The 26,399-nt window shown below is 42.9% G+C and overlaps 1 protein-coding gene and 1 long non-coding RNA gene across 3 annotated transcripts in view; both read left to right on the top strand.

Annotated features, from left to right (window-relative positions):
• The first annotated feature begins 532 nt into the window (after window positions 1-532).
• LOC137525492 (uncharacterized) lies at window positions 533-5,341 on the top strand. The gene is made up of 3 exons (XR_011022925.1): window positions 533-616; window positions 4,985-5,173; window positions 5,257-5,341. It is a non-coding gene; the product is annotated as an uncharacterized lncRNA (long non-coding RNA).
• A 7,301-nt stretch (window positions 5,342-12,642) lies between these two features.
• The window catches only part of LOC137525491 (guanylate-binding protein 1-like), an 83,666-nt gene continuing 69,909 nt past the window's right edge, over window positions 12,643-26,399 (top strand). The window contains exons 1-4 of one of the 2 annotated variants that reach the window (XM_068246611.1): window positions 12,643-12,777; window positions 14,481-14,729; window positions 17,566-17,843; window positions 18,962-19,168. In XM_068246611.1, coding sequence (XP_068102712.1) covers window positions 17,586-17,843; window positions 18,962-19,168 — 465 coding nt within the window. In that variant the 5' untranslated portion in view covers window positions 12,643-12,777; window positions 14,481-14,729; window positions 17,566-17,585. Of the gene's footprint in view, window positions 12,778-13,607; window positions 13,673-14,480; window positions 14,730-17,565; window positions 17,844-18,961; window positions 19,169-26,399 lie in introns of those variants that run through there. The other variant, XM_068246610.1, reaches the window with a different exon arrangement.

Genomic DNA, 26,399 nt, shown 5'->3' on the forward strand with positions numbered 1-26,399 from the left:
TCACACTACTTCTCTCTCTTTATTTCTTCTCTCTTTCTGTCCTAGGGACACACCACGGGCATCTGAAATTTCTGCAGATCAGTTGAATGCTGCAGGTTAATATGGCAGCTCTGCTCACATAGCGCTCAGACTAGTTCTCTGATCCTTCTTTCATGATGGTTTATGTACTGTAGATATGCCTTCTTTATGTATATTGTACTGTACCTGTAACGCTTACTGTACATGTAGCTGTAACACTTACTGTACCATCACCGACCCTGTATGTGCCAAAAACAATTCCTGTTGTACTTGGCAAAATAAATAGATTCTGATTCTGAAGTAAGTTGTGTCACCCAGCCTCTTTCTTTCCACCAACTTCCACTATACTTCTCACTGGGTAAAGGTTAATCCTGGAGAACTTCATTTTACTGTCTTTTCATTTTACTCTTCACTGAAACTTGCTCCTAGCTTATCTATAATAGCAGCCATAAATGTCCTTTCTCATTCAGTCTGCATTCAACAGTTTCAACATGAACATTGTCCAAGGGGAATTTTTACACTGAAGTACCTAAACAGTGCTTACAGAGTTCTAAGCCGATGGACATCTTGAATATCTGAAGATAATTGGAAGATTTAGGTAAGCTTGCATTGAAATAGCATGTAAGCATGTAATTTTAAGGATTGTACGAATGATATTATGTTAAGGAGATAGATCAGGTTATACATCTCATCTTCATACCGAATAGTAGAGATTAAGGCAACCTGTAAAGCTGTTGTTGCTTTCACAGCACTTTAAGTAAGTAAACATTTTCCTTAATTTGTTCATTGAATTGTTTTGTGAAGTTTTCATTAACTTATAACGTCACACAAGGTCTTCAGTGGATCAGACAATTATTAATTTTAGTGACTTAAGTGACTAAGCAAATATGGCTTGTTCTCTTGTGTACTGTATTCTAGTTATACATCCTAGGCGATGTTATTTATTTGGCTCATTTTTTGTGTTACTAAGCAAATATGGCAATCCAAGAGTTAAATAATATAATAATAATATATAAATAATATGCTTAAGGGCTTAATTTGCTTAAGTTTCCACTAGTACCAGCCATCCATCTCCAAGACAGACACATCTGAATCCCTGTAGCTGTGTTATGCTCAGCTGTGTGGATTCAAACAAGTTGTCCAGAATTGTAAACCAGTGCTTCAGAATTTTTTCATGCACACAAATTCGGAAGCAGCCTATTGATTTTAATAGGCTGAGATTCTGGATTCGTATTCGTGTGTGTGAAATTGGGCACATTCAGCCCTAGTGGAAACAGGTCCTAAGAAAGAGATAGATTTTTAGCCAAAACATTAGAGTATTTTACTGTAACTTATGCATATTTTCACATAAGATACCAGCTATGTTGAGGGTTTAATTATTAATGGACTTCTGTTTCTGAAAATGGCTTTTTGGCGTCAGCAGCTATGTAGCAGTAATGACCAAATGTGGAGATTTTAATATCACCAAACACTCTTTTTAAGAAGATGAAGATTGTTTAATGAATAAATAATGTAAATTTGCAATTATAGAATGTACTGAATTCAGTAAAGCAAGAGGAACATTGTTCACTGCACTGCTGGTGGGCTTTGAGGACAAGGTTGGGAAACATTGCCATCAGATCCTGTCCAGGTGTAGATAGGGTCATGATGTTCAGAGACCATGGACTCCCTCATCTGACAATTTATTGAAAGGACAAAAATCATTGTCAATTTGTGTTCATTCCGGCAGTCAACAATGATGTAAATCTTGGAGTACCTTTTTGCCACTTGCATCGCCTTTAGGCCACTGAGGAAGTGGTTCCAGGCCATGAAATGCGTTGTTGTTTGTATTTTCAACAAATTGTCCTAAATTATCAAACAGTTGTCCTCACTGAAGGTAAGCCAACACCTACTGTACCTACTTTTTCAACAGTTTTTAATTATTTTATATTTTTTGGTGCCTCCACTAACTAGTTACTACTGCTGACCCCTGTCCACTACTGAAAGCACATATAGTAGGCAGGTGGAATGGACTACTGATGCACTTTTTTCTCTGGTCTCCACCTTTTTTTCAGATCTTAGTCTGAAGATCAATCCATGGGAGCTCCACAATACAACATGGTCTCCATACATTAAAGTTGACAATAATCAAGCATTTGTTCACCATTGTTTCCTAAAAATTACTAAAAGGTCCTGGTGCATAAGTATATAATGCAAAGGTCCATATACACAGGTCCTAGGGGGAATAATATTGCTCAAGCCATCATAAACAACATTTTATACATAAGTCCTAAAATTACTAGTTGCAAAAATCCTAGTACACAAGCCCTAAAGTTACTAATTGCAAAGGACCTAATACACAAGCCTGTAATAATACTGTCTATTCCAAGTAAAATTCAAAATGTGCACATCATATAAAATCCACGTGGACCAGCATCTCCCTCTGTGGTTAGGCTCCGCCCAACTAGTTTTGTCACTAATGACTCATCAGGGGCTTGTGATGAAAGTAGTTGGGCAGAGCCTAACCACAGAGGGAGACGCTGGACCACGTGGATTTTATATGATGTGTCCCAGCAGTCATTGCTTCATTGTGATACGCAAGCCCCTTCACCGCGGCAAGGTAACAATCAGGGTTGAGGAAGTGTGGATGCCTGACGGCTGTTGCTTTGCCTACTGCTTACTGTCTATTGCTATGCAGGTGGACCCTTTGGCTGCCCCCCATGGGGTGCTTAGCTGCTGATGCCTATCCGCTCTTGGACTGTGGCCATTGATTGGTTGTGTGAAGGCGCCCTGACTGGATGGTTGTGCGGTTGTGTGTGTGCAGGCCGGCTTAGAATAGGGTTATTAAGCCTGAGCATATGCATGAGGTGATGCACAGTTCTCCAGCTAAGTTTTAATTTAGGTTTTTAAGAAATGTTGCTAATTTTTGCATGCAATTAAGCATAAATGTACAATTTTGATATTTAATAAAATACCTTGATCTATTTGGCAATCACATTGTGAACCCTGGCCTCCTGTATATATAGCAAGCGGAGACGCTGGACCACGTGGATTTTATATGATGTGTCCCAGCGGTCATTGCTTCATTGTGATACGCAAGCCCCTTCACCGCGGCAAGGTAACATCATGAAGGGGAATTGACACTTGTACATGCCTTTTGTGTTGTTGTTGCAGCCGCAGCACAGCCAGAAAAATTAAGCAGGCATGTACATGCACCAGAAAAATTAGTATAGCAGCTGCTGCTAGCAGCGGCCTTAAAAATTCAGGAATCCACCTGGAGTCCTGGACCCTGTCGGTGGTGGCTGAGAAGGCAGTGAAGCAGCCTGCAGGCAGAAATGCTGTGTGGGAACCGACTTAGTCTTGGGGCAGGCAGTCACACGGCGTGCAGGCAGAGATGCTGTGTGTGGGGACTGACTTTCTTTGGGCAGGCCTGACCATGCTTTGCAGACCACGTGGTCCGATGGACCCTTGACCCAACACTGTGTGCCAGAGATGACATCACTTGCCTTGTTTCAACATCACGGTACAGTTTGGGTATCGCCTTTTTTGAGAAATAATTGCGGCATGGTATCTTCCACTGTGGTGTGTGGCTTTGTTTTTGTGTACTGCTTTTCCTTAGTTGGTCATCCCATTGCAGTTTGTGCTTTGTCATCACGTGCCTTCGTAAGGAAGTTGTCCCTGCGAGGGTCTTAGACTTTCCAAGGCTCAATTTTTGGTGGCTACAGATGGCATTGCTCTCATCTAAGGCAGACACCCAAAAAAATGCCCACACTGAGTGTTAAGTGGGGTGCCAGAATAAGAGCAGGAGGAGGAAGTTATGTCACGGTTCCATGCGGAAGCTGAGGAAGATGAGGTGTTGTGTGTTAAATAGTTAACTACGTCCTGACAATCTTGGGGGTTGATGGCACGTGCCTTCTGAACACTGTACTTTGGTCCATGGCCGCACGAAATCACTACAGCACGACCTCGAACAGACCTGCCGGGTGGCCTGCCTCTGCCTGTTTTGTCCATATTGGGGGGGTGAAGAGAAAGGTATGCACTGACTTGACTAATACAATGTGCAGTCACACAGGTGCCGTGAACAGGTATGCAGTGACTAGTATTACAAATGTGCAGCTTTCACACACACAGGTACCGTGAACAGGTGCAGTGACTGGTGGTATATAACACTGTGTGCGCTCACGTAGGTAGGTGCACTGAGCAGGTAGGTATGCAGTGATTGGTATTACAGCTGTCACACACACAGGTAGTCACTGAATGTTCTGGGCCTGGCAGTGGCACAGTAGGAATTACCAAGGGGCCAAGGGCCAGCTGCGACTGACTGACAAGGCTGTATATGCAACAAGTGTCTGTGGGACACACACACAAAAAATAGATCACAAGAACCAGACTAACTCTCAAAAGAGCTGTTGAGGGTTGCTTTTTAGCAATAAGTATCAGCAAGGAGCAAGCTAACAAGCCTAACAAGATCCTAACTAAGCTTTCCCTATGTCTACAGCAGGTTCCTCTCACTTCTCTAATTACTGCAGCCACACAAGTGAGTGAAAAGGCTGATGCTGCCTGCCTTTTATAAGGACGGGGGGGGGGGCTCCAGTAGGGAGTGTAGCCTGATTGGCTACCCTGTGTCTGCTGACTGTGATGTAGAGGGTCAAAGTTGACCCTAATAATGTAGTATAGGGGACGGGTCGAACTTGCATATAGTTTGCGGTTCACTGCGAACGTGAACCACCGACGTTCACGCGAATAAGTTCGCGTGCAAACTGTTCGGGCCATCTCTAGTGATGATAAGCATAAATGGTCTGTTTTCATGAAAAAGCTCAGGATACAGCGTGCTCTGCAAAAGTAATGATTTTTGGGGATCAGATCCAGAGATAATACATTACAAATAAACAGTTGCTTATTCAAATAGCAATGTGTCTAAGGACTTTCTGAATATTTCAACACATTTACTCCATTTGTGTCTGACTGACTACATTCTCCACCACAGATTTAGAGATCAGGATGGAATCGCCAATCTGCCTGGTTGAACACACAGCAAAAGGAAAGTTTGAGGTGAACCCAGAGGCTTTAAACATCCTTTCCAAAATCCAGCAGCCAGTAGTGGTGGTGGCCATTGTTGGTAGTTATGGAACAGGGAAGTCCTACCTGATGAACAAGTTGGCTGGAACTCAGAGAGGTAAGTACTAAGCAGTCAGTTAGTAAAAAAAATAACTGATGCATTTTTACATGTTTAAATACACATTTCCTGTGTATCTAAAGGCTTCAAGCTGGGTTCCCCTATTCAGTCTATGACAAAGGGTATCTGGATGTGGTGTGTCCCTCACCCCATTAAGGAGAAACAGACATTGATACTCTTAGACACAGAAGGGCTGGGGGATGTAGAGAAGGTAAGAACGTGAAATTACTTAATCAAAGTAGTAAATTATTAGGACAATTTTGTGTGTTTGGCTTTGTATATCAGCATTATAGAATATTTCATTTTGTAAGCACTTTTTGAAAGGTAGCATCACTATAGTAGAAGACTATCCTTTTTAAAGGAAACCTGAGCCAAAGCTTGGGTCAAAATGGAAATACTTTGCTCTCTGGGTCCTCATTGCTCCTGTCACCATTCACCGGGACCCTCCAAAAGATCTGGGCCACGCTCCTCTTCAAGCATGAGCATGGCCATGCTGCACCCATGTAAGTATGACCATGCCTGCACAAGTAGCATGGACCTGCTCGTGCATGAAGGCTTCAGCTTGCTGCTCAGGCATGGTCGTACTCGCACAGGTGCAGTACAGCTGCTCTCATACTTGAATAGGAGCATGGCCCCAATCACATTTCTGACAAGCCCTTGTTGGAAATCTTTGGGGGTTCCGCGAGCCGCAATAGGAGACTGGAGTATGTAGTGGAAAGCCTCTACAGGATCCGGATGCTTCCCTCTTCTTAGGTAAGTACAGGTAAAACTCGAAAAATTAGAATATAATGCAAAGTCAATTTATTTCAGTTATTTCATTTAAAAGGTGAAACTAATACATGAAATAGACTGATTACATGCAAAACAAGATATTTCAAGCCTTTATTTGTTATAATTTTGATGATTATGGCTTACAGTTTATGAGAACCCCAAAATCAAAAACTCAGACCATTAGAATATTGTGAAAATGTTCAATATTCTCGGCTCAAAGTGTCTAATCAGTTAATTCATCCAAATCAACTGCAAAGGGCTCCTATTTCATATATTAGTTTCACCGTTTAAGTTGAATTACTGAAATAAATGGACCTTTGCAGAATATTCTAATTTTTCGAGTTTTACCTGTATTTCCGCTTTGACTTGAGCTGTTGCTAGATTACATTTTAAAATTTAAGCCACTTTGTAATCTTCATTAGAAAGACTGCATTTTATTTATTTTCTTGCTTACTTTTTTCTCTTTTTTGTCATGTTTCATCTTCTTTGGATATTACTGTATCCAAAGAAAATGAAACAGAACACAAAAGAGAAAAAAGAAAGCAAGAAAATGCAGTCTTTCTAATGAAGATCACAAAGTGACTTAAATTAATTTCAAAATGTTAAGCTGTCTGCATATCTACTAAATTTCTTAATCCACCAAATATCCTTATTTACACTATTTCTATTTCCACACCTGACCATGTTTTTAGTTACTCTTTTGAACACCTCTACCAAGACTTAAATATCTGGGAACCTCACCAATCCTGAGTGATCCTGAGGAAATAAGTAACATAAGTGACTAACTGCCATTAGACAACAGGCAGAGAGTAAATATACCTGTTACTGACACAATGGGTTTGCCCATGACTCGCAACCACTATGCTGCAGCAGGTGGAGTCAATTCTAATCCATTCCCTTTCATTTTCTTTTTGCTTGCCATTGCAAAATATGTTCTTCAGGCAGTGGTCACTGGCCAAGAAAGCTATCCAGTGCACTGTACATACTAGTGTGTTATGGTGGGGTAGAAGACCCTCTGAAGTGTATGTTAGGGAAGGTAATTGGAAGAAGAGTATGTGTAAAAAGGACACTTACACCCTATTTGAGACGTCTTCCTGTTTGGCACAAAAACACTTAACTGAGCACCACAAATATTAAATTGTGTGGGCCGCACCATCTTTAAGGAAACCAGAGAAGAAGGCTCTTTAAAGTTGTATACATGCCTGGGGCTTTCTCCAGCTCCATCTGCACTAATCGCTCCCATGCCGCCACCCTCAGTCTTCTCTGTCTTCTGTATGGGTCCCGTAAGTCCAGCCAGCTGCGGCAAGTCTGCGCAAGCGGAGTGTGCTCTCCTTGTCTCTTTCCAGTGGAGAATAGTAACAATAACAATAACAATAATATTTATATAGCGCTTTTCTCCCTGGGGACTCAAAGCGCTGTGACCCTGCATTATGCAGTCTCAAAGGCTAGGGAAAAGAGGTGAGTTTTTAGCCTTTTTTTAAAGCTGTCCAGAGAAGGAGCCTCTCGTACTGATTGTGGAAGTGAGTTCCATAGAGTAGGGGCTGCATAGGAAAAGGCCCGAGCACCAAATGTTAAGTGTATCCTGGGAATAACCAGCTTCATCTTGTTGGCAGAGCGGAGGGTGCGTGGAGGGGCATAAAGTTCCAATAGATCCGCTATGTATTTGGGTCCCATGTGGTGTAGAGCCTTGAATGTCAGCAGGCAGATCTTAAAATTGATTCTCCATTTTACTGGCAACCAGTGAAGAGTTTGCAGTACTGGGGTGATGTGTGAGCTGCGGGGGGCATTGACTAGGAGTCTGGCTGCAGCATTCTGTACTAGCTGTAAGGGGCGCAGAACCTTATCTGTAGATCCGATTAACAGGGCGTTGCAGTAGTCTAGGCGGGAGGATACAAATGCGTGAACCAGGGCAGGTAGGTCTTCAGCTGGGATAAGGTGTTTGATTTTCGCTATATTTCTTAGATGGAAGAAGGAAGACTTGACGACAGCTGATACCTGCTGTCTGAGTTTTAGATTTCCATCCAGGATCACCCCAAGGTTTCGCACAGAGTCTTTATACTGTACAGTATCTCCCCAAATTGCTAGTTTGAGGTGGTGAGCGTTTTGAACTTTATCCATCATGTGTGGACCACCTACCACCAACACCTCTGTTTTGTCAGAGTTCAGCCTCAGCCAGCTGGTGTTCATCCAATTTTGTAAATCCACTAGACACGCATTTATGGATGCTGATGGGTCTTGGGTTCCAGGCTTGAAGGACAGATACAGTTGTGTGTCATCTGCATAACAATGGTATCCGCAGGTGTTTTGACCCAAATCAGCAATGCTATTAGTGGGCACAGTTACAATTCTTCATGAAAATGGAATTATTTTTGGGCACTACTAAGAAAATCTTCAGGATGGTCAATGAGGTGCCAATAATTACAAGTTTTATTCAGCTTGGGAGGGGACTAATAAAATGCAGCAGTTATAGCATTTAATTGACCTATTTCTAAACTGCTTGAATCTGCATAAAAATGGAGCAAAATTTGCATCAAATTGGGAATATTAGCATCTCATTGACTTGACTTTGTAAATAATGTCTTATCTATTTGTTGGTGAAGAGGCCATTTTGTACATTGGTTAATATTGGTGGGGGTTTTTTTGGCCTGTTTTTCAAGAAAATAGCTTATAAATATCTTTTTATAAATATCTTTTGCCCACATAACTTTACTTCTTTTTAGAGGGATTACCAACACAACATAAGGATATTTACTCTGGCTGTCCTGTTGAGCAGCACCCTGGTCTACAACAGCAAAGTGTCCTGCGACCCGCATGCTTTGGACAAATTGAAGTATCCTTTTATTACAAGTTTCAAGATAATGCTATGGTTCCAATAAAACACCACTTTTGTTGAAAGTTCAGATCTGAACAGTGCAAGGACCAATGTGAAATTGTGTTTCACCTTGCTTTTATTTATTTATTTTTTTATTTTATTTTTTTGGGAAAGGCATACAAAATGCAATCATTGATTAACTTCACATGGTTCCCAACTGAGATTGTGATTTGGGTGTGTTAAAGTTTTCTGACAATCACTGAGATGAAACAAAACACAATTTCTGAACTTCAATATAGCCACACGAGCAACCCTATCAGGATAGCTAGAAATACAAAATATAACTTTTATTAGACTTCATTAAATACAGTTAATCTTTAACTGCAAGTTGACAGTGTACATATCAGGTAGGGTTCACAATAGAAAGTGGTCCCTTGTGATTGTTATTGAATGTATTAGGGACCACCCTCACTCCTGACTAGAGAGAGAGAATACTATTATCTACAACAGACCTCCCTCCAACCTAACTTGTTTCACCCCCTTAATTGGAGGCATTGGATTGATCCACATGTTGAAAAAAGGTGCATACCTACCGTATGTCCAATTGTGATTGGCCAGTGTTCACCTCCATGTGTTATGAGAACCAACAGATTTTGATTACTATGAACAGAAACCTCTCATACTACATGAAAGTGGCAAAATTGGGCAATCAAAACTGGATGTGTGTACCAGGCCATTATAATTAGCCAGTCACTGACCAATGTTAACACCTCCATGTAATATTTGAGCTATCCTACACCAGTTGCTCATAGTATACAATGTTTGTTAACCCTAACACTACATGGATGTGGTAAAATTGGTCAGTGATTGGCCAATCATAATTGATTGGCCAATCATAATTAAATGCAGCCAAATGGCAATGTTTGGTAACAACGCTCATGTCAGATTTGACATGTGGCGGCATTACTCAGCTGTGAGCAAACATCTCATGTTGGGTCTGAGCATGGCAAGATGCAACTTCATGGTGGGGCATTTGTCCACAGCCTGTGCTGAGCACTAGCAAGCACCCGGCTGGTGGACAGGAGCAGCTGACAGAGTGAAAGGCAGTGGATTTAACACCTTTGGCTGCTCGTGGAAAAGAAGCCTTATACAACTAGTTCCTGTGTCTGAGCTCACATCCGCTAAAGCAGTATGATTAGATTTTGTAGCCCTTCCTTGCACAAGACAGAAGGTTAAATTACTAAAAGAAATTAGTAACAGCATTTAGCTGCTTATATTTCACAGTAAAAAGCAATATGACACTCCATGTAACGTTATGGTACTGTATGCATTCCTGAGAGTGGAAGTGGTCTGATAATGAAGATTTTGCTGCCACAACTAAAACATTGCAACTTATGTTACCTAGGTAACGCACACGTTGCCACTTTAATGCAAGTTATTCAAGTAATTTACTGTATTTTTGTGAATATGGCCCAATATTTAAAGAATATCAGAGGTGAAATAAGCAAACTAGCTTTATTTAGCTGGGGCTTCTTCCAGCCCATAGTGGTCACTCCGGTACTTGCCAAAGCTCTGGTCTTCTCTCTGCTCCTGCAGGCAGGATAAGAAGCATCGGTGACCTCCGGCGGGTCGGCGTTATCTGCAAATACACAACCATGCACGCCCATGCCACTGGGAGCGTACTGCACTAGTGCAGAACTACTGCGCAGGTGCAGTAAGCTCCTGATGACGTGGGCACCCATGCATGTGCAGAAGACGCCGACCTGTTGAGGGTCAGCGATACTTCTGAGCTTGCCAATGCAAGCGGAGAGAAGACCAGAGTTGCGGCGAGGGGCAGAGTGACCACTATGTCAAAAATCTGTGTGGTTCTTGCCTTTTGCATGATCGATAACTCAGTAAAGGACTGGCCTTTAAAGCATTGCTATCATATAAATCTGGCATAGCGGGGTCTGAACCATCCATAACAGTAATTATACAGTAGATTGATGGTATACCTTGGAATGAATCAGAGCAGTCAGTATATGATTTTATATAAAAAAATTGTATTTGCTTATCATACAGCATATACAGTGGGATGTGAAAGTTTGGGCAACCTTGTTAATTGCCATGATTTTCCTGTATAAATTGTTGGTTATTACTTTAAAAAATGTCAGTTAAATATATCATATAGGAGACACACACAGTGATAATTAAGAATTTAAATTAAGTTTATTGGATTTACAGAAAGTGTGCAATAATTGTTTATACAAAATTAGTCATTTTACTGATTCCAAAACCTTTAGAACTAATTATTGGAACTCAAATTGGCTTGGTAAGCTCAGTGACCCCTGACCTACATACACAGGTAAATCCAATTATGAGAAAGACTATTTAAGGGGTTTAATTGCAAGTTTTCCTCCTCTTTTAATTTTCTCTGAAGAGTAGCAACATTAGGGGTCTTAAAACAACTCTCAAATGACCTGAAGACAAAGATTGTTCACCATTATGGTTTAGCAAAAGGATACAGAAAGCTGTCTCAGAGATTTCAGCTGTCTGTCTCCACAGTTAGGAACATATTGAGGAAATGGAAGACCACAGGCTCAGTTCAAGTTAAGGCTCAAAGTAGCAGACCAAGAAAAATCTCGGATAAACAAAAGCGATGAATGGTGAGAACAGTCAGAGTCAACTCACGGACCAGCACCAAAGACCTACAACATTATCTTGCTGCAGATGGAGTCACTGTGCATCATTCAATCATTCGACGCACTTTACAAAAGGAGATGCTGTATATGAGAGTGATGCAGAGGAAGCCTTTTCTCTACTCACAGCACAAACAGAGCCGCTTGAGGTATGCTAAAGCAGATTTGGACAAGCCAGCTTCATTTTGGAATAAGGTGCTGTGGACTGATTAAACTAAAATGGAGTTATCTGGGCATAACAAGGGGCATTATGCATGGAGGAAAAAGACCACAGCATTCCAAGAAAAACACCTGCTACCTACAGTAAAATATGGTGGTGGTTCCATCATGCTGTGGGGCTGTGTGGCCAGAGCAGGGACTGGGAATTTTGTCAAAGTTGAGGGATACATGGATTCTACTCAGTATCAGCAGATTCTGGAGACCAATGTCCAGGAATCAGTGACAATGCTGAAGCTGCGCCGGGGCTGGATCTTTCAACAAGCCAACTACACTAAACACCGCTCAAAATCAGGCATTCATGCAGAGGGAAAAAAAAACAATCTGGAATGGCCAGGTAAATCCCCAGGCCTGAATATAATTGAACATTTGTAGTGTGAGTTAAAGAGCTGTCCATGCTTGGAAGCCATCAAAACTGAATTAACTAGAGGTGTTTGTAAAGAGGAATGGTCCAAAATACCTTCAACCAGAATCCAGACTTTCATTGGAACCTACAGGAAGCATTTAGAGGCTGTAATTTCTGCAGAAGGAGGATCTACTAAATATGGATTTCCTTTCTCTTTTGTGGTGCCCAAATGTATGCACTTGCCTAATTTTATTAAAACGATTATTGCATACTTTCTGTAAATCCAATAAACTTAATTTCATTTCTCAAATATCACTCTGTGTGTCTCTTATATGATATATTTAAGTCACATTTTAAGTCACATTTGTTTTTGTTTTTTACACATAACTCTAGTTTTGTTTTCTTTTCTCCATTTTTTGAAGCACTCTTTTTAATTAGCTAATACATTTTTTTGCCTTCTGCATACAAACAAAATGATTGAAAGGTTAAACTGATAATGCTCATGATGATCATTTTAACCAGTGATGTTTGATGACCCCTTACAGAATGAGAATAAGTGATAGAGATGGTTTGGGAATAATAGAGATGGTTTGTTTTAACTCCTTATCAATTTTGATCAGGTTTTTAGCTGGAATCTCAGAAATGATAAAGGATAGAGAACTTTCCAAACATTTCCCTGACTTTTTCTGGGCAGTGAGAGACTGTGATGTAGAGCTGAAAGTTGAAGGAAGGTCGGTCTCAGAAGGCGAATACCTGAATAGTGTGTTAAGCCCTACAGAACGTATGTATTATGAATACACATAATTTTAACTTTTTAATTACTATACTTTTCATTGCACCTTAAACATTTCAATCTGGGCCAAGGCAACTTAGGACAAAAGTAGAATAATGGCCAAGGACAGATTTACACTTTTTCTGCCTATAGCTATAGGTCAAGTATGTTGTGGCTCCGCTTTCATGTGCAGCAGTGCCCCTCCCATTCCATGTGCAGCCCCCTCTTCCATGTGTATTATCCATGTACAGCAGCCCCTCCCATTCCATGTGCAGCCCCGTCTTCCATGTTCATCAACCATGTATAGCAGCCTCTTTGTTTCATGAAGCTCCCTTAAGCATTAGTTTCCCTTCTTTTATTGGTTGCTCCTAAATTTTCAGCCTCCTCTTTCATATGTAGCAACCTCTATTTCATGTCCAGATGCCCTATTAGGCTGCAGCCACCCAAGGCCCAGGCCGTTGTGGCCTTTCCAGAGATCCAGCCCTGGTAATGTCAGAAGCAATTTCAATGCGTCAGGTGTAAGGATGATTGAAGGATATATGGATGTATTACTTTGGTGATGGATTCCTACTGTATTCCTATAACTTAGAAAGCTTCATCCTGCAGCCCTCTGTAGAATTGGCTAACGTCTGATCCATTATATCCTTTTATGATGCAATCTCTTGTTTTCTACTGTTTGTGTTTTTCTTTTTCATGTGAAAATCCTATATAATACAACCCCTGTGTCTCTGTGTCCTCCTGTGTCCTTGTGTGTGTCCCTGCTTCCAGACTTGATAGTTTGCTGTCTGTGAACCTCATTGCATTGTGGGAAGTAACAGCTTTTTCCAACTGCCAAGCAAGCACTATCTCACCTGCGTGCATATACTTCAGACAGTGGTGGGAGACAGGCGAGCAGGTCGCGTTGGTACGAGCGTTGTAATTCATTATTATCATTTGATGAAAGAATAGCAAAAGGATATAGTTTATGACCTATTGAAGTCTAGACAGGTTTGTACAGAATCCTCATCAATGTGACCCAGCTAGTTTGATGTCCACCCCTCTCAAACTTTCTAAGCAAAGAATTTAAAGAGAACTCTGGGATAAAAAAAATATTAGATCTTTTAATCTGAGGTTGTGTGGTGCCGTTGCAGCAAATCCTTCATATTCTTTTTCCTGTTTCCTGCAAAACACCATACAATTTTTTAACCTTCTTTTCAATTAAAGAACTTCAATCAATGTTTCTGATTGATTGTATTATTTGAAAAAATCTGACCAATATACCACCCATGTGTATTTATTTTCCCCTAATTATGCAACAAAATGATTGCAAACGCTGAAAAACTTGCTTAGGTCTATAGATTAAGAAATTGACCCTACACTATTCAATTTTCATAGAAATGGTTTAGAAAAACCCACCATCTATTCACAAAAAAATGGGAAATTCGATCAGATCTCAAGAACAAATGAAAAAAAAAAAAAGGTTTCGATTTTTCGGTACAGACGATCTTTTTTATCAAATTGCTTTAAAATTGGGTCATTTTATTGTACTGTGTGTGGCCTCCAGATGCTTAAGAGACATCAAAGTGAAAATTCTGAATAAATTACAATTATTTAGCAATTTCATAATCCCACAATGCGAACTCAGAACCTACAAAACTCAGAATTCATTTGGAATTTTGTGCAAACACTAAATTCTTGACCCTCTCCTACATTTCTTGTCCCATTTACAATAGCTGAGAGGACCCCAGAGGATGTAGAGTATAATAATCTCAGGAAACGCCTCTGGAAGAATTTCAAAAGCTGGAAATGTTTCGTGTTTGGCTTGCCAGCTGCAAATGTAGAGCATCTTCATGGACTGGATGAAACGCCTGAGGGTAAACTCAATCCTACGTTTGTGGCACAGTGTCAGCGATTCCGTGATCACGTTGTACTGAATGCCAAGCCTAAACTGGTACAAAAAAAGGATGAAGTGTCTGGACAGAGTAAGTTTATATATTTCTTTATTTTATAACACTATGAGTGCAGCTGCATTTATTTTTAATGAGGGAGGGATACAAAATAAATTAAAACATTGTCTATTAACAAGTAAAGAACAATTCCTCAACCAAGGACTACATTTTTGCTAAATAACTCATGATGACCCACAACCTTATGGACAGGGATGCTCATCCAATATTCAGGTACCTGAACCACCCAGATAAGAGGTTTTGGATGCAATTTTAAAGGCCACTTCCAGTTTTCTATCTGGACATTCGAATCAATCGGATTTCCCGGATAATGGGTTTGGATATCCGATTCTATTCCCCGCCCCTCTTCCCCGGAGCCCCCGCAAACTATGGACCATGTGGGCTGGTATAGCTCAGGGTGCGAAGCCCCACCTGCCGGGGTTCCGCATTCTGTCTATCACATCCTGCATGGGAGTCAAGGGGTTAAAAATGCTCCGGAGGGGGGAACTCACGTAATTTTTTTTTATTTCCCACCCTCTGAACAGAAAAAAAAAGTTAAAAAAAATAGGAGAAGATCCCAAGGATCTTTATACAGCCATATTGCAGCTATACAGCGATCCCTGGCCAAAGCGCTGCGTACTGACCCCCTGGAAACCGTCAGGAAATTCATTGCTCTTTCTTTTGATATATGTAAATTTACACTACCGTTAAGTTTGCTACATGAACTGACATTTACCCTATTTAAATTTATACTTTTTTCCTTTGAAACTTTAAAATCGATTTTCTCAAAAACTAGAAAGTTTTTGAATTTTTTTTCCTCTTGTTCCCACTGTTCTTCTTAAAATATCCTGCACATTTTGTGTTTCTAGCATGTAAGGGGGCTTTGCTATTAACCACTTAACTTAGCGGGTTTTTAACCCCTTGAACACCAGAGCAATTTTCATCTTTCAGCGCTCCTTCCATTCATTCGTCTATAACTTTATCATTACTTATCACGATGAAATGAACTATATCTTGTTTTTTTCCGCCACCAATTAGGCTTTCTTTAGGTGGGACATTTTGCCAAGAATTTTTATTCTAAATATGTTTTAATGGGAAAATAGGAAAAATGTGGGAAAAAATTCATTATTTTTCAGTTTTCGCGCCATTATAGTTTTTAAATAATGCATGCTACTGTAATTAAAACCCATTAAATTTATTTGCCCATTTGTCCCGGTTATAAAACCGTTTAAATTATGTCCCTATAACAATGTTTGGCGGCAATATTTTATTTGGAAATAAAGGTGCATTTTTTCAGTTTTGCGTCCATCCCTAATTACAAGCCCATAGTTTATAAAGTAACAGTGTTGTACCCTCCTGACATAAATATTTAAAAAGTTCAGTCCCTAAGGTAACTATTTATGTATTTTTTTTTAATTGTAAATTTTTTAATTTTTTGTAATTACAAAAAAAAAAAAAATGGGGAGTGTGGGAGGTAATGAGTTAATTTTTTGTGTATAAGTGTATTTGTATGTGAAAAATGCTTTAGGGTGTAGTTTTACTATTTGGCCACAAGATGGCTACAGTAACATTTTGTTTATGCGACCTGCAAGCGTCCGGAAGGACGCTTGCAGGAAGTACAAAGAGGCTGGGAACTTCTTTTTTTTTTTCACAATGATCGCGCTGCTTATCGGAGAAGCAGCAGATCATTGCGGGGCTTAGATCAATGAACGGGAATGGATTTTCCCATTCATTGATCTCTGGGCGAGTGAGCGGCGGTGTGCATGCGAGCGGGAGTACGCGCATAAGCGAGCGGGAGCACAGGCAGCGGCGGGAGCACGGGAAGTACGGATTTCTCCGTCCCTGGTGGCAAAAGGATGGAAAAAGGGACGGAGAAATTCGTACGGGTGGGGGTAAAGTGGTTAATCGCGAGTATAGACTCTTGATCCCGATTGACCTGTGATCACCAGTCGGGTGACAAGTGCGATCATGAGTGTATTCGTAATCGAGAGCCAATCACAGATGCCAATCATGAGCTCATGAACTAAAAAAACAGCTCGTTCCCACTGTTCTTCTTAACATATCCTGCAAATTTGGTGTTTCTAGCATGTAAGGGGGCTTTGCTCTTAACCGCTAAATTCGGCAGGTTTTTAATCACGAATACCAACTCGTGATTTGTGATTACATGCGGTTATTCGACTCGAAACCACACTCGAGTCGGATATCCCTTTCTACTCATGATCACGAGTCAAATTGGAAGTGGGCGGAGTCATGCTTGTGATCACTTGTATTCGTGATCAGGGCTATCCCAGCAACCCTGAATGGGAGACCCTGATCTTCTGCTTTAACCTTCACTTAAGCTATGCACACCCTTTGGATCACTGCCATCTGATTTCTCCATGGAACAGTTTTGTAATGATCCCTGTAATGACACAATGTTTGCTCAATTTCCATTGAGATTAACTCATTCAGCCCCATGGAAAGCTTCTTGGGGGGGCCGTAGCTGAGCAAGAACATTAAGCCAGCTGCAATACATAAGAAGCAGTTCTGTGTCTTGACATTCTGCACAGAGCCATATGATCCACAAAGTAATGCTAGGCAGCTGCCTAGGGACTGGAGAGAGTCAAGTGGCCCGGTGGATGCAAGTCTCCACCAAATCTAACTAAAAAAGACAGGTGACTATCAGCCCTGGGCAAAAAGTTTTATTTTGCCTTGGGCCCAATTTCATTTCAATCCTTTTTTGAGTCTGCCTTGTACATAAGCAAGAGCTTACATTGATAGAGAGAATCAATACTGTTAATCTTGCAAATGTGAAATTGTTTTTCAATCGAACTATGATGGCTTGTTTAAATATCTGGTTGAGCCTCCCAAAATATTCTTGTTGTTTATTCAGGATTGGGCGAGTTGGCAAAAATGTACACTGAATCCATAAACTCTTCTAACTCTATCTGTGTGGAGGATGTAGTAATGTCCCTGTCTGAAAAAGAAAACAATATGGCCCTTCAAGAAGCGACCCAGTACTATGAGGAGAAGATGAAGGAGGCCATGTTGTCCATTGTAACATCTAATGACTTAAAGTACCACAACAGAGAGATCCACGACCAAGCTCAGCAAATATTTTATAGAAGATCCTTCATGGATGAAGATCAGGTGTTCCATGAACAATTTTTGGTGAGAGTTGGTATTGAAGGAGAACAGCAGGAGGTGTTACATAAAAGTATATTCCTATGTAAATCAGCTATTGGAAACCATATTTATTTTGCTTCAGCTATATAAACTTTCTAGATTTGCATCACCTGAAATGATTGTTCACGACCTACTGTAAGTACAGGTGACCCGTTTTGCAAAGGGATCTTGTAACCTAGGTACATACACATGCTCTACTAAACTCAGCCTAAATCCACTGAGTGTACAGGTGACCCACAATCTTGATTAAAGATTTGGAAAAATTGTTGGTTGTAGAGTAGCACCCATCCACTAGAAGAATCAATGACGTGCCTCAGCTCACAGCTCTCGACACCACTGGGGCTGAAATCTGCCGAAATCCACTCGAGCAGGCACCATCAGCATATAAGTAAGCTCTTTATTGATCACATGGATAAAAGCAGTCAAACAACTGCTGTATGACGGCCAAACTGCTGTATGACGGCTCGGCGATCGCAGTAAAGAACGCCATATGTGCAGGAATCCGCCTGCAACCAGGCGGATTCCGCATAAAGCCTCAAAAGTAAGGGAACAGCCCACAGGTACAATGCCCAATAGGCAGATATTTTAGGTAAAGTATACAGCGATGGGAGGGACTAAGCTTACTCTGCAAGTTCCCGAACAGGTCCTCCTATGTGATGGCGTTATCTGATTGGTTATTTTGAAACACTGCACTTTGATTGGTGGGCATTGGATATATATTTTGTGGGAATGGAGATTTTAATGTATTGCAGTTTCTTGACAACTTGATAAAGGGCTGAGAGCCCGAAACAGCGGTCTGTCGTTGTTTGACTGCTTTTATCCATGTGATCAATAAAGAGCTTATTTATATGCTGATGGTGCCTGCTCGAGTGGATTTCTGCTGATTAAAGATTTGGAATGCTGGCTCTTTAAAAGGCATTTTCCCTCAAGCATATCCCCCCTCCCCCATAAAGCTTGAAGCCACTATGTCATATGCCGCACTGTCATCCATCCTCCATTCAACAGACAGAATAGATGCGTTGGGCTGTTGTGTTTCCAGATTATAAACTAGTGGTGATAAGAACTTCATAAAACAAAAATGTTAATTTTTTTCTTTCTATTAGACAAATACATACAAGTTGAGAGATGAGTTTTTTACAAACCTTAAGAAGACTTTGGATGAACGGGAAGCTCCTCCTAAAAAGCATGGTAAGAAGTTAAAGAAGGGTTTAGATGAGGATGAGTATCTTACTCCTCGACAAACAACATACAAGACTGACCTGAAAGAGGAGGAAGAAAAATATATTTGGAAAGATGAAGAAAGTGTAACGGTTAGTGAACTTAGTATATTTTTCTATAAACAACGCATCTGCATTCTCTAAGGGCTCCTTCACATCTAGGGCATTTTTGCCGTTTTTAAGCGCCAACGTTTTTTAAAATCGTCCTAAAAACAATTGTGCAACGAATCCTTATGAAAGAGTTCACATCTGAGCGGTTCGTTTCTGATCCGCTGAACAAAGTGCTGCCTGCACCATTTTAGGGTGATTTTACCAGAATGGAAGGTATAGGAAAAGCGCAAAACACTCACAAAGTCACTTTATGTGGCGATTGCATTCGCGCTTTCATGAATAAATACATTGTATTTATTCATTTCTGACAAAGTGAAAAAAACAAATCGCTCTGCAAAAGCACTTTGAAAAGCGCTTTATACAAAATCACAGCGCGCAGGTAAGCGCCGGGAAGGGGGAAAAACCGTGCAAAAAATGTAAAATCGCTGGCATCAGCGATTTCGAATTTTAGATGTGAACAAAGCCTAAGAGTCACCAATCAAGCTTCATGTTCAGAAGTGTTATGTTAATACTGAATGTTGCTCCAAGCTGAAACATTTATTAGCAATTAGTTTTGCTGTTTAAATCTCGGTTCCCTATTTTGCAAACCCAGTTTAGGCCGGACAACACACTTCAGAATTTCAGGTAGTAGAGAGGGGCAGGAGGAGGTCACTGACATGTGGTCCACACCCTGCTTCACGATACTCTGTTGGTACCTCCTTCTGACTAGGATGGAGGAAGCATTGGAGTCATGTGAAGCACAGAGTAGACCACACCCTTGTGACCTCCCCCTGCCCCTCTCTACTACTTAAAGAGGAACTTCAGCCTAAACAAACATACTGTCATTAAGTTAATTAGTTATGTTAATTAAAATAGATAGGTAATATAATCTCTTACCCACCCTGTTTTAAAAGAACAGGCAAATGTTTGATTTCATGAGGGCAGCCATCTTTTTGGTTTAAAGGAGGTGACAGGGAGCATGAAATACAGTTCCAACTGTCCTGTGTGCTGATAACCCCTCCCAGTTGCTAGGCAACGTGAATAACAACATAGGAAATCCCATCATGCTTTGCACAGCATTAGGGAAAAAAAAGCCCAGGCAGTTTTCTTTGATGGGTGGAGCTTAGCTAAAAATGCAGCTAAAAATGATGCTTTGGTAAGAAAAACAAAGTTCTGATGCTGTGAAACTGTTAAAGAAACACCAAGCCTTTTCAGTTCTGCTGAGTAGATTTTTAGTCCGGAGGTTCACTTTAAGGTTCTGAAGTGTGTTGCACAACGTAAACTGGGTTTTTGAAGTAGGAATCTCAGATTTGAACAGCAAGACTTTTAGCAAATAGCAATAAAAAAACTAATCAAACCTTAGTTGGGTTGCTGTATTTAACCTCCTTGCCGGTCTAATTCCGGCAAGGAGGCAGCGCAGCACTTTTTTTTTTTTTTAAATCATGTAGCGAACCCAGGGCTCGCTACATGATAGCCGCTGAGTAGCTCCGCATCCACTCCGATCGCTTCCGGCGATCGGAGTAAGCAGGAAATCCCGTTGAGAACGGGATTTCCTGCTGGGCTTCCCCGGTCGCCATGGCGACGGGGCGGGATGACGTCACCGACGTCATCGACGTCGGGACGTCATAGGGAATCACGATCCACCCCTCAGCGCTGCCTGGCCCTGATTGACCAGGCTGTGCAGGGGTCTGGGGGGGGGAGGCGGCTCGGCGCGGTGGATTGCAGCGGATCGGGGGCGGCGGCGATCAGAAGTTACAAGCAGCTGGCAAAGTGCTAGCTGCTTGTAACAAAAAAAATGATGCAAATCGGCCCAGCGGGGCCTGAGAAATCCCCTTGCGCAGGTTACCCCGAACTGAGCTCGGGATAACCGGCAAGGAGGTTAAAGAAATATACAGTGAAAAACACTTAGGCCTGGGGCCCCCTAGAGTGCATTCAGCTGTGCTTTGGAATTGTCAATGATCGCCAGTAATTCCAAAAGCATTACTGTAACGATCGGTGTCAGCACACAGAGAGAATCTGATTATTGGTGATCTGCAGTATCACCAAGAATACAGATATATACCTGATTATTGATGATCTGCAGAATCACCAATAATACAAGTATAACTAACCTCTGGACACCTATACAGTGTGAGTGTTTGGTGCAACAGTAATAACTTTGAGTGGGACCACCCGAGGAGCAGGTGGTCCTTGGCAGTATGGGAAATACCTCCCTTTGGGAGTGCAGAGACCTTGCAACAGCCTGAGACATCAAAGGGGATGGAGCCCCAGGCTGAATAGCAAGAAGGCCCTGTGGCTAAGTGACACCTAGAAGGTGGGTGTCACAAGCAGGTCTGGAGACTAACCTCTCAATGGAGAGAGATAGCTCTCAAGGTCGGGCAAGCCAGGTCGGCAACACACGGCAGATAAGGTACAGAGACAGAAGGCTGATTCGGTGACCAGGGGCAGGCAGGGTTGGCAACAGGTAATCAGATATGCGTAGGTACCGAATCAGAAAGCAGAGGGATAGTCAGGAATGCAATAGGTCATACATTCCTGACTATCCCTCTGCTAGGTCTCTACACCCTGGAAATAGCCTGAGGGATAATACGATGGTAACACAGTATCCCTAGTCTTGGGTGTAAGGTCCGTGGTCTCAACACCCTTGAACTAGTCTGAAGTATAATACAATAATAACACAGTATCCCTAGTCTTGGGTGTGAGGTCCGTAGTCTCAACACCCTGGAACTAGTCTGGAGTACAACACAATGATAACACAGAATCCCTAGTCTTGGGTGTGAGGTCTGTGGTCTCAACACCCTGGAACTAGTCTGGAGTATAACACAATAGTAATACAGAAGTAATCTGGCTCAGTGGGAATTCCCAGGTCCTCCTGGTTCTAACACACTGTGGGATCTGACTGTGGTCTGAGTGCTTTCACGTAAGTGTTCGCAACGGCAGGCAACCTGAGACTGACCAGCAATAACTATATATAGAGCGGCGCTCCCCGGCGCCACCCATCGCTGATCAGCCAATAGCCACTTGTTCTGAGATCAGCTGACCAACCTGGTCAGCTGATCCCTCCTTGTTTGTCATAAAGGTTCTGCCTCTCAGCTCGCGCGCACGTATTCCTCAATCTGTATGCACTAACAGGCCCAGCCTCCTCAGATGCATGCTGCTGCGTGCAAACCGCCGCATTGGACGTGGAACCAGCCGCCTCGCTGTCAGTCTGCGCGGCGACTTTGCTGCAATCTATTACAATTACACAAATGAAAGTGGATTGAGGTGAACCCACAGGAGTGATTGCATTTAGGCCAACTTGAAATCACTGGACCCAAAGCATTTTTGAAGTGTTTGTGTCCCAATGCAAAGTATAGCAATGCTGCAGTGATTTTGTGAGTAGAGATCCTGTTTTAAATGAAGTTTTAACTGCCTTTCAGGTTTCTAATCATTCCCGTGCTCCGTGCAAGCCGGATTCTAGCACATAGCCCCTTCCCCTTAAAGAAAAGGTAATTAGTGCATCTCAATTTTGAGATAGAGATGGGACCTTTTCTGCAAGGGGTGGGGCTACGCACTAGAAGTTGATGAACAAGGAGCTCTGGGAGGGATTAGAGACCCAATAGGTAGTTAAAACTTTATTTAAACCCGGGGGTGACCAAGATGGCGGAGTGAGAAGACGTGCTTTCAGAGTCTCCGCTACTAGCCTACTGATATTTTCTCCTGAACAACTCTAATTGCTTTCCGATCACGCTTCTGGCAACGGGCAAGCCTCACACAACCCCTCCGTATGTCACGGGGGAAGAATAAGCAGGAAACCAGCAACTTAGCTGCAGCCAAAGCAGCCCAACGCGGCCTGGAGGCCCCGCCGACGCCTGCTCCTAAAAAACGCAGCAAGGCTATCCAGACAATGGCGGCGCAGGAGGAAGATGAACACCCCTCCTTGCTAGAAGCACTGGCCAAGCTGGATGAAAAGATATCCGCCAAGATCGACCAGGTGCACTCGGACACCGGACTGATCCGGCAGGACCTCACCCGGATACGTACCCGCCTATCTGAGGTAGAGGCGAGAACCACCGCCATCGAAAACACCTCCGCCACCCATTCCTCGGATATCCAATCCCTAAAGAAACAGGTCCGCACTCTTGTGGCCAGAGCGGAGGATGCGGAGAACCGCAACAGGCGAAACAATCTTCGGATTGTTGGTCTCCCGGAGGGCGCCGAGGGCGAAGACACAACGGCCTTCACGGAGGGCCTACTGCGTGAGCTGCTCCCTGACGCTGCTTTTTCACAGCAGTTCGTGGTAGAGCGGGCTCACAGGATCCCTGCTAAGAAGCCCGCACCCGGCGCACGGTCGAGACCCTTCATCTTCCGTCTCCTCAACTTTCGCGACCGAGACTTGGTGCTGCGGGAGGCCCGCCGGGTCGGCGACCTCCATTACGAGAACGGCCTTCTCCTCATCTTCCCGGATTTCACCGCCGAAACACAACGCCTCCGCAAATCCTTTGAGGCGGTGAGGAAATCGCTCCGAGACAAGGGGATAAAGTATGCTACCATCTTCCCGGCCAAACTACGCGTGGAGGATGGCGAGACGGTTCGCATCTTTGCTACTCCAGAGGAGGTTGCCTCGTGGCTGGAGGCCCAACCAGGATAAGTACTATACGCCTACATATTTTTTGTTTTGTTGCTCCTTTCTTTCTTTTTCCGGCCTGATAGATTTCAAGACCCAGGTCCCAGTCTAGCTTACCCGGGCAGGCTGGGCCTCCAGGCTTGACATATGGCCGAGCGCTGGCCGCCATTGTGGGAGATGCCTGCTTTCTTTTTACCTGCACCTACCTCCTAAAGGCTCTGAAATGGGGACTTCTACACCTATGTTACGATATTTTATTTTTTATTCTTGATATCTCCGCCGCCCAATTGGGGCTATGGGGACTGGAACACTCCTTATACGCCCAGTCGGGGCCTCATCTGGCTGCCCCACGCGGTCGCTCTAGGCTGCCAGAAAGAACACATCTATGTAGCTGCAATGTGTCCGATTGCTTGCATATCCTAACCTTATTACGGAACCAACCTATCAATCTGTGTTATGCCTGTAGCTTGTTGCACTATTAAGTATTAGAGCTGTTAGTAGTCAGTATGTGTTATACGGTATGCTATTGTTCGGAGTGAAGCCGAACTGACATCTTGACATGCAAGTTATTTTTGGGGGTTTTAGGGATAAAGTATTCTCATGTTGGGGGGGGGAATACAGGGAGGGTTTACTGGGGAACTATGAGTGCATTGCGTCGTACAGGAATAAATCTGCCAGGGGGTTCGCCCCGACTGTCTCAAATAATTTCTATGCACCTTAGGTATGTCTGATAACCAAAGGCTCTCTCTCCTTACGTGGAACGTGCGAGGTCTAAATGACAAAATAAAACGCTCACTTATCTTTAATTATCTAAAACAACACAAACCCCAGATCTGCTTACTGCAGGAAACACACCTCCAGGGTAGCCGTATCCTTACAGCTAAGAAACCTTGGATCGCGGCGCATTATCATGCTACCTACTCCTCCTATTCCAGGGGTGTATGTATTCTCATCAATAAAAATTTGACATACGAGACTCTTGAGGTTAAGACCGACCCACATGGCAGATTTGTTCTTCTACACGCTAACTTTAATAGAATTGAATATGTAATCGTAAGTGTGTACCTTCCTCCTCCGGCCGACTCTACTGTCCTTTACGAACTCATGCCACTTATAGCCAAATACCCTTCAGCCAAGGTGATAGTAGCTGGGGACTTCAATCTTACAATGCAGCCCTCTGACAGAACCTCCGCGGGGAGCAGATACTCCCCCGATCTCCGTAACTGGGCGGATGCTTTCTCGTTAACCGATGCCTGGAGGTGGAAACACCCCTCGGCACAAGGCTTCACCTGCCAATCCTCAACATATCACACTATGTCTAGACTGGATCACTTTTTTGTGTCTCAGGATGTGCTCCCGTTGCTGGGGGACATTGACCGCCTTCCCTGGGCCATATCAGATCACGCTCCTATTATGCTGTTCCTGGTCACGGGGAATGCGAGGTCCCTCACCACATGGAGGATATCTTCGTACTGGATCCAGGACGAGGAGGTGGGAAGGGAGGTACACACTGCCTGGTCAGAATACTGGCACACAAACAGGGACACATGCTCGAAAGATGTGGTTTGGGACGCCTCTAAGGCATATATCAGGGGGGCTTACAGGTCTTCTATAAAAAAGGTCAGGGACACTCGCAAAGCCGCACTCACACAAGCAATTGACCACGCCAAAACTAAGGAAGCTGTATTCACCAATCGCCCATCCCCAGACGGTTTCAAACAGTGGAAGTCGGCCCAAGGGAAGGTAAACCTAATGGAGGTGGATTTGACCAGGAAATTTCTTCTTAGACAAACGCACCGTATTTTTGAGCAAGGCAACCAATGTGGTAGCCTACTGGCATGGCTAGCTAGAGACCAAACACCCAAAACTAGCATACCACTTATTCTAGATAATACAGGTGTGGCTTATACCACCCCCCCTGATATCAACAAAGTATTCAGAGAATACTATATCAATCTTTACTCCTCCCGAGCCCACTATATGTACGACTCCCCGGTCGCTAGAATCAAAACCAATGATATAACTTCCGACCCATTCCGACCCATTCCCACTCCGCAGGGGAACCCGCCAGGGGTGCCCCCTGTCCCCTCTTTTATTCGCGCTTGCAATAGAGCCTGCAGCTATCCAAATCCGCCTAGCGGAGGAGGTGGTGGGGCTTCGGGTGGGGGGATTGGTCGAGAAGGTGGCACTCTACGCGGACGACATGCTTTTATTCCTAAATGACGCGGGCCCATCTTTAACAGCAGCATTGCAGATTCTCAATACGTTTGGAGTATACTCCGGAATCCGCATCAACTGGGATAAGTCCCTTCTCTTTCCCATAGACCAAGAAGTAATCTCCCAGCCCTCTCATCCCTTGCTTAGTTGGGTGTCTCGCTTTAAATACCTAGGCATCATAATAGACAGGAACTTTACAAACTACGTTGCACTCAATGTTCAACCAGTTTTGGACCACTATGCTCGTAAGGCCCAAGCCTGGAAATCACTTCCGCTTTCAGTCGTGGGACGGGTGAACCTCTTTAAGATGCTATTTCTGCCGAGATTTAACTATGTGCTCAGGCAATCCCCAGTTTGGATCCCACTGGCCTTCTTTCGCAAGGTAGACACCATCACATCCAGCTTTATTTG

This window comes from Hyperolius riggenbachi, chromosome 7 (genome assembly GCF_040937935.1).
Source record: "Hyperolius riggenbachi isolate aHypRig1 chromosome 7, aHypRig1.pri, whole genome shotgun sequence".
Lineage (NCBI taxonomy): Eukaryota > Metazoa > Chordata > Amphibia > Anura > Hyperoliidae > Hyperolius > Hyperolius riggenbachi.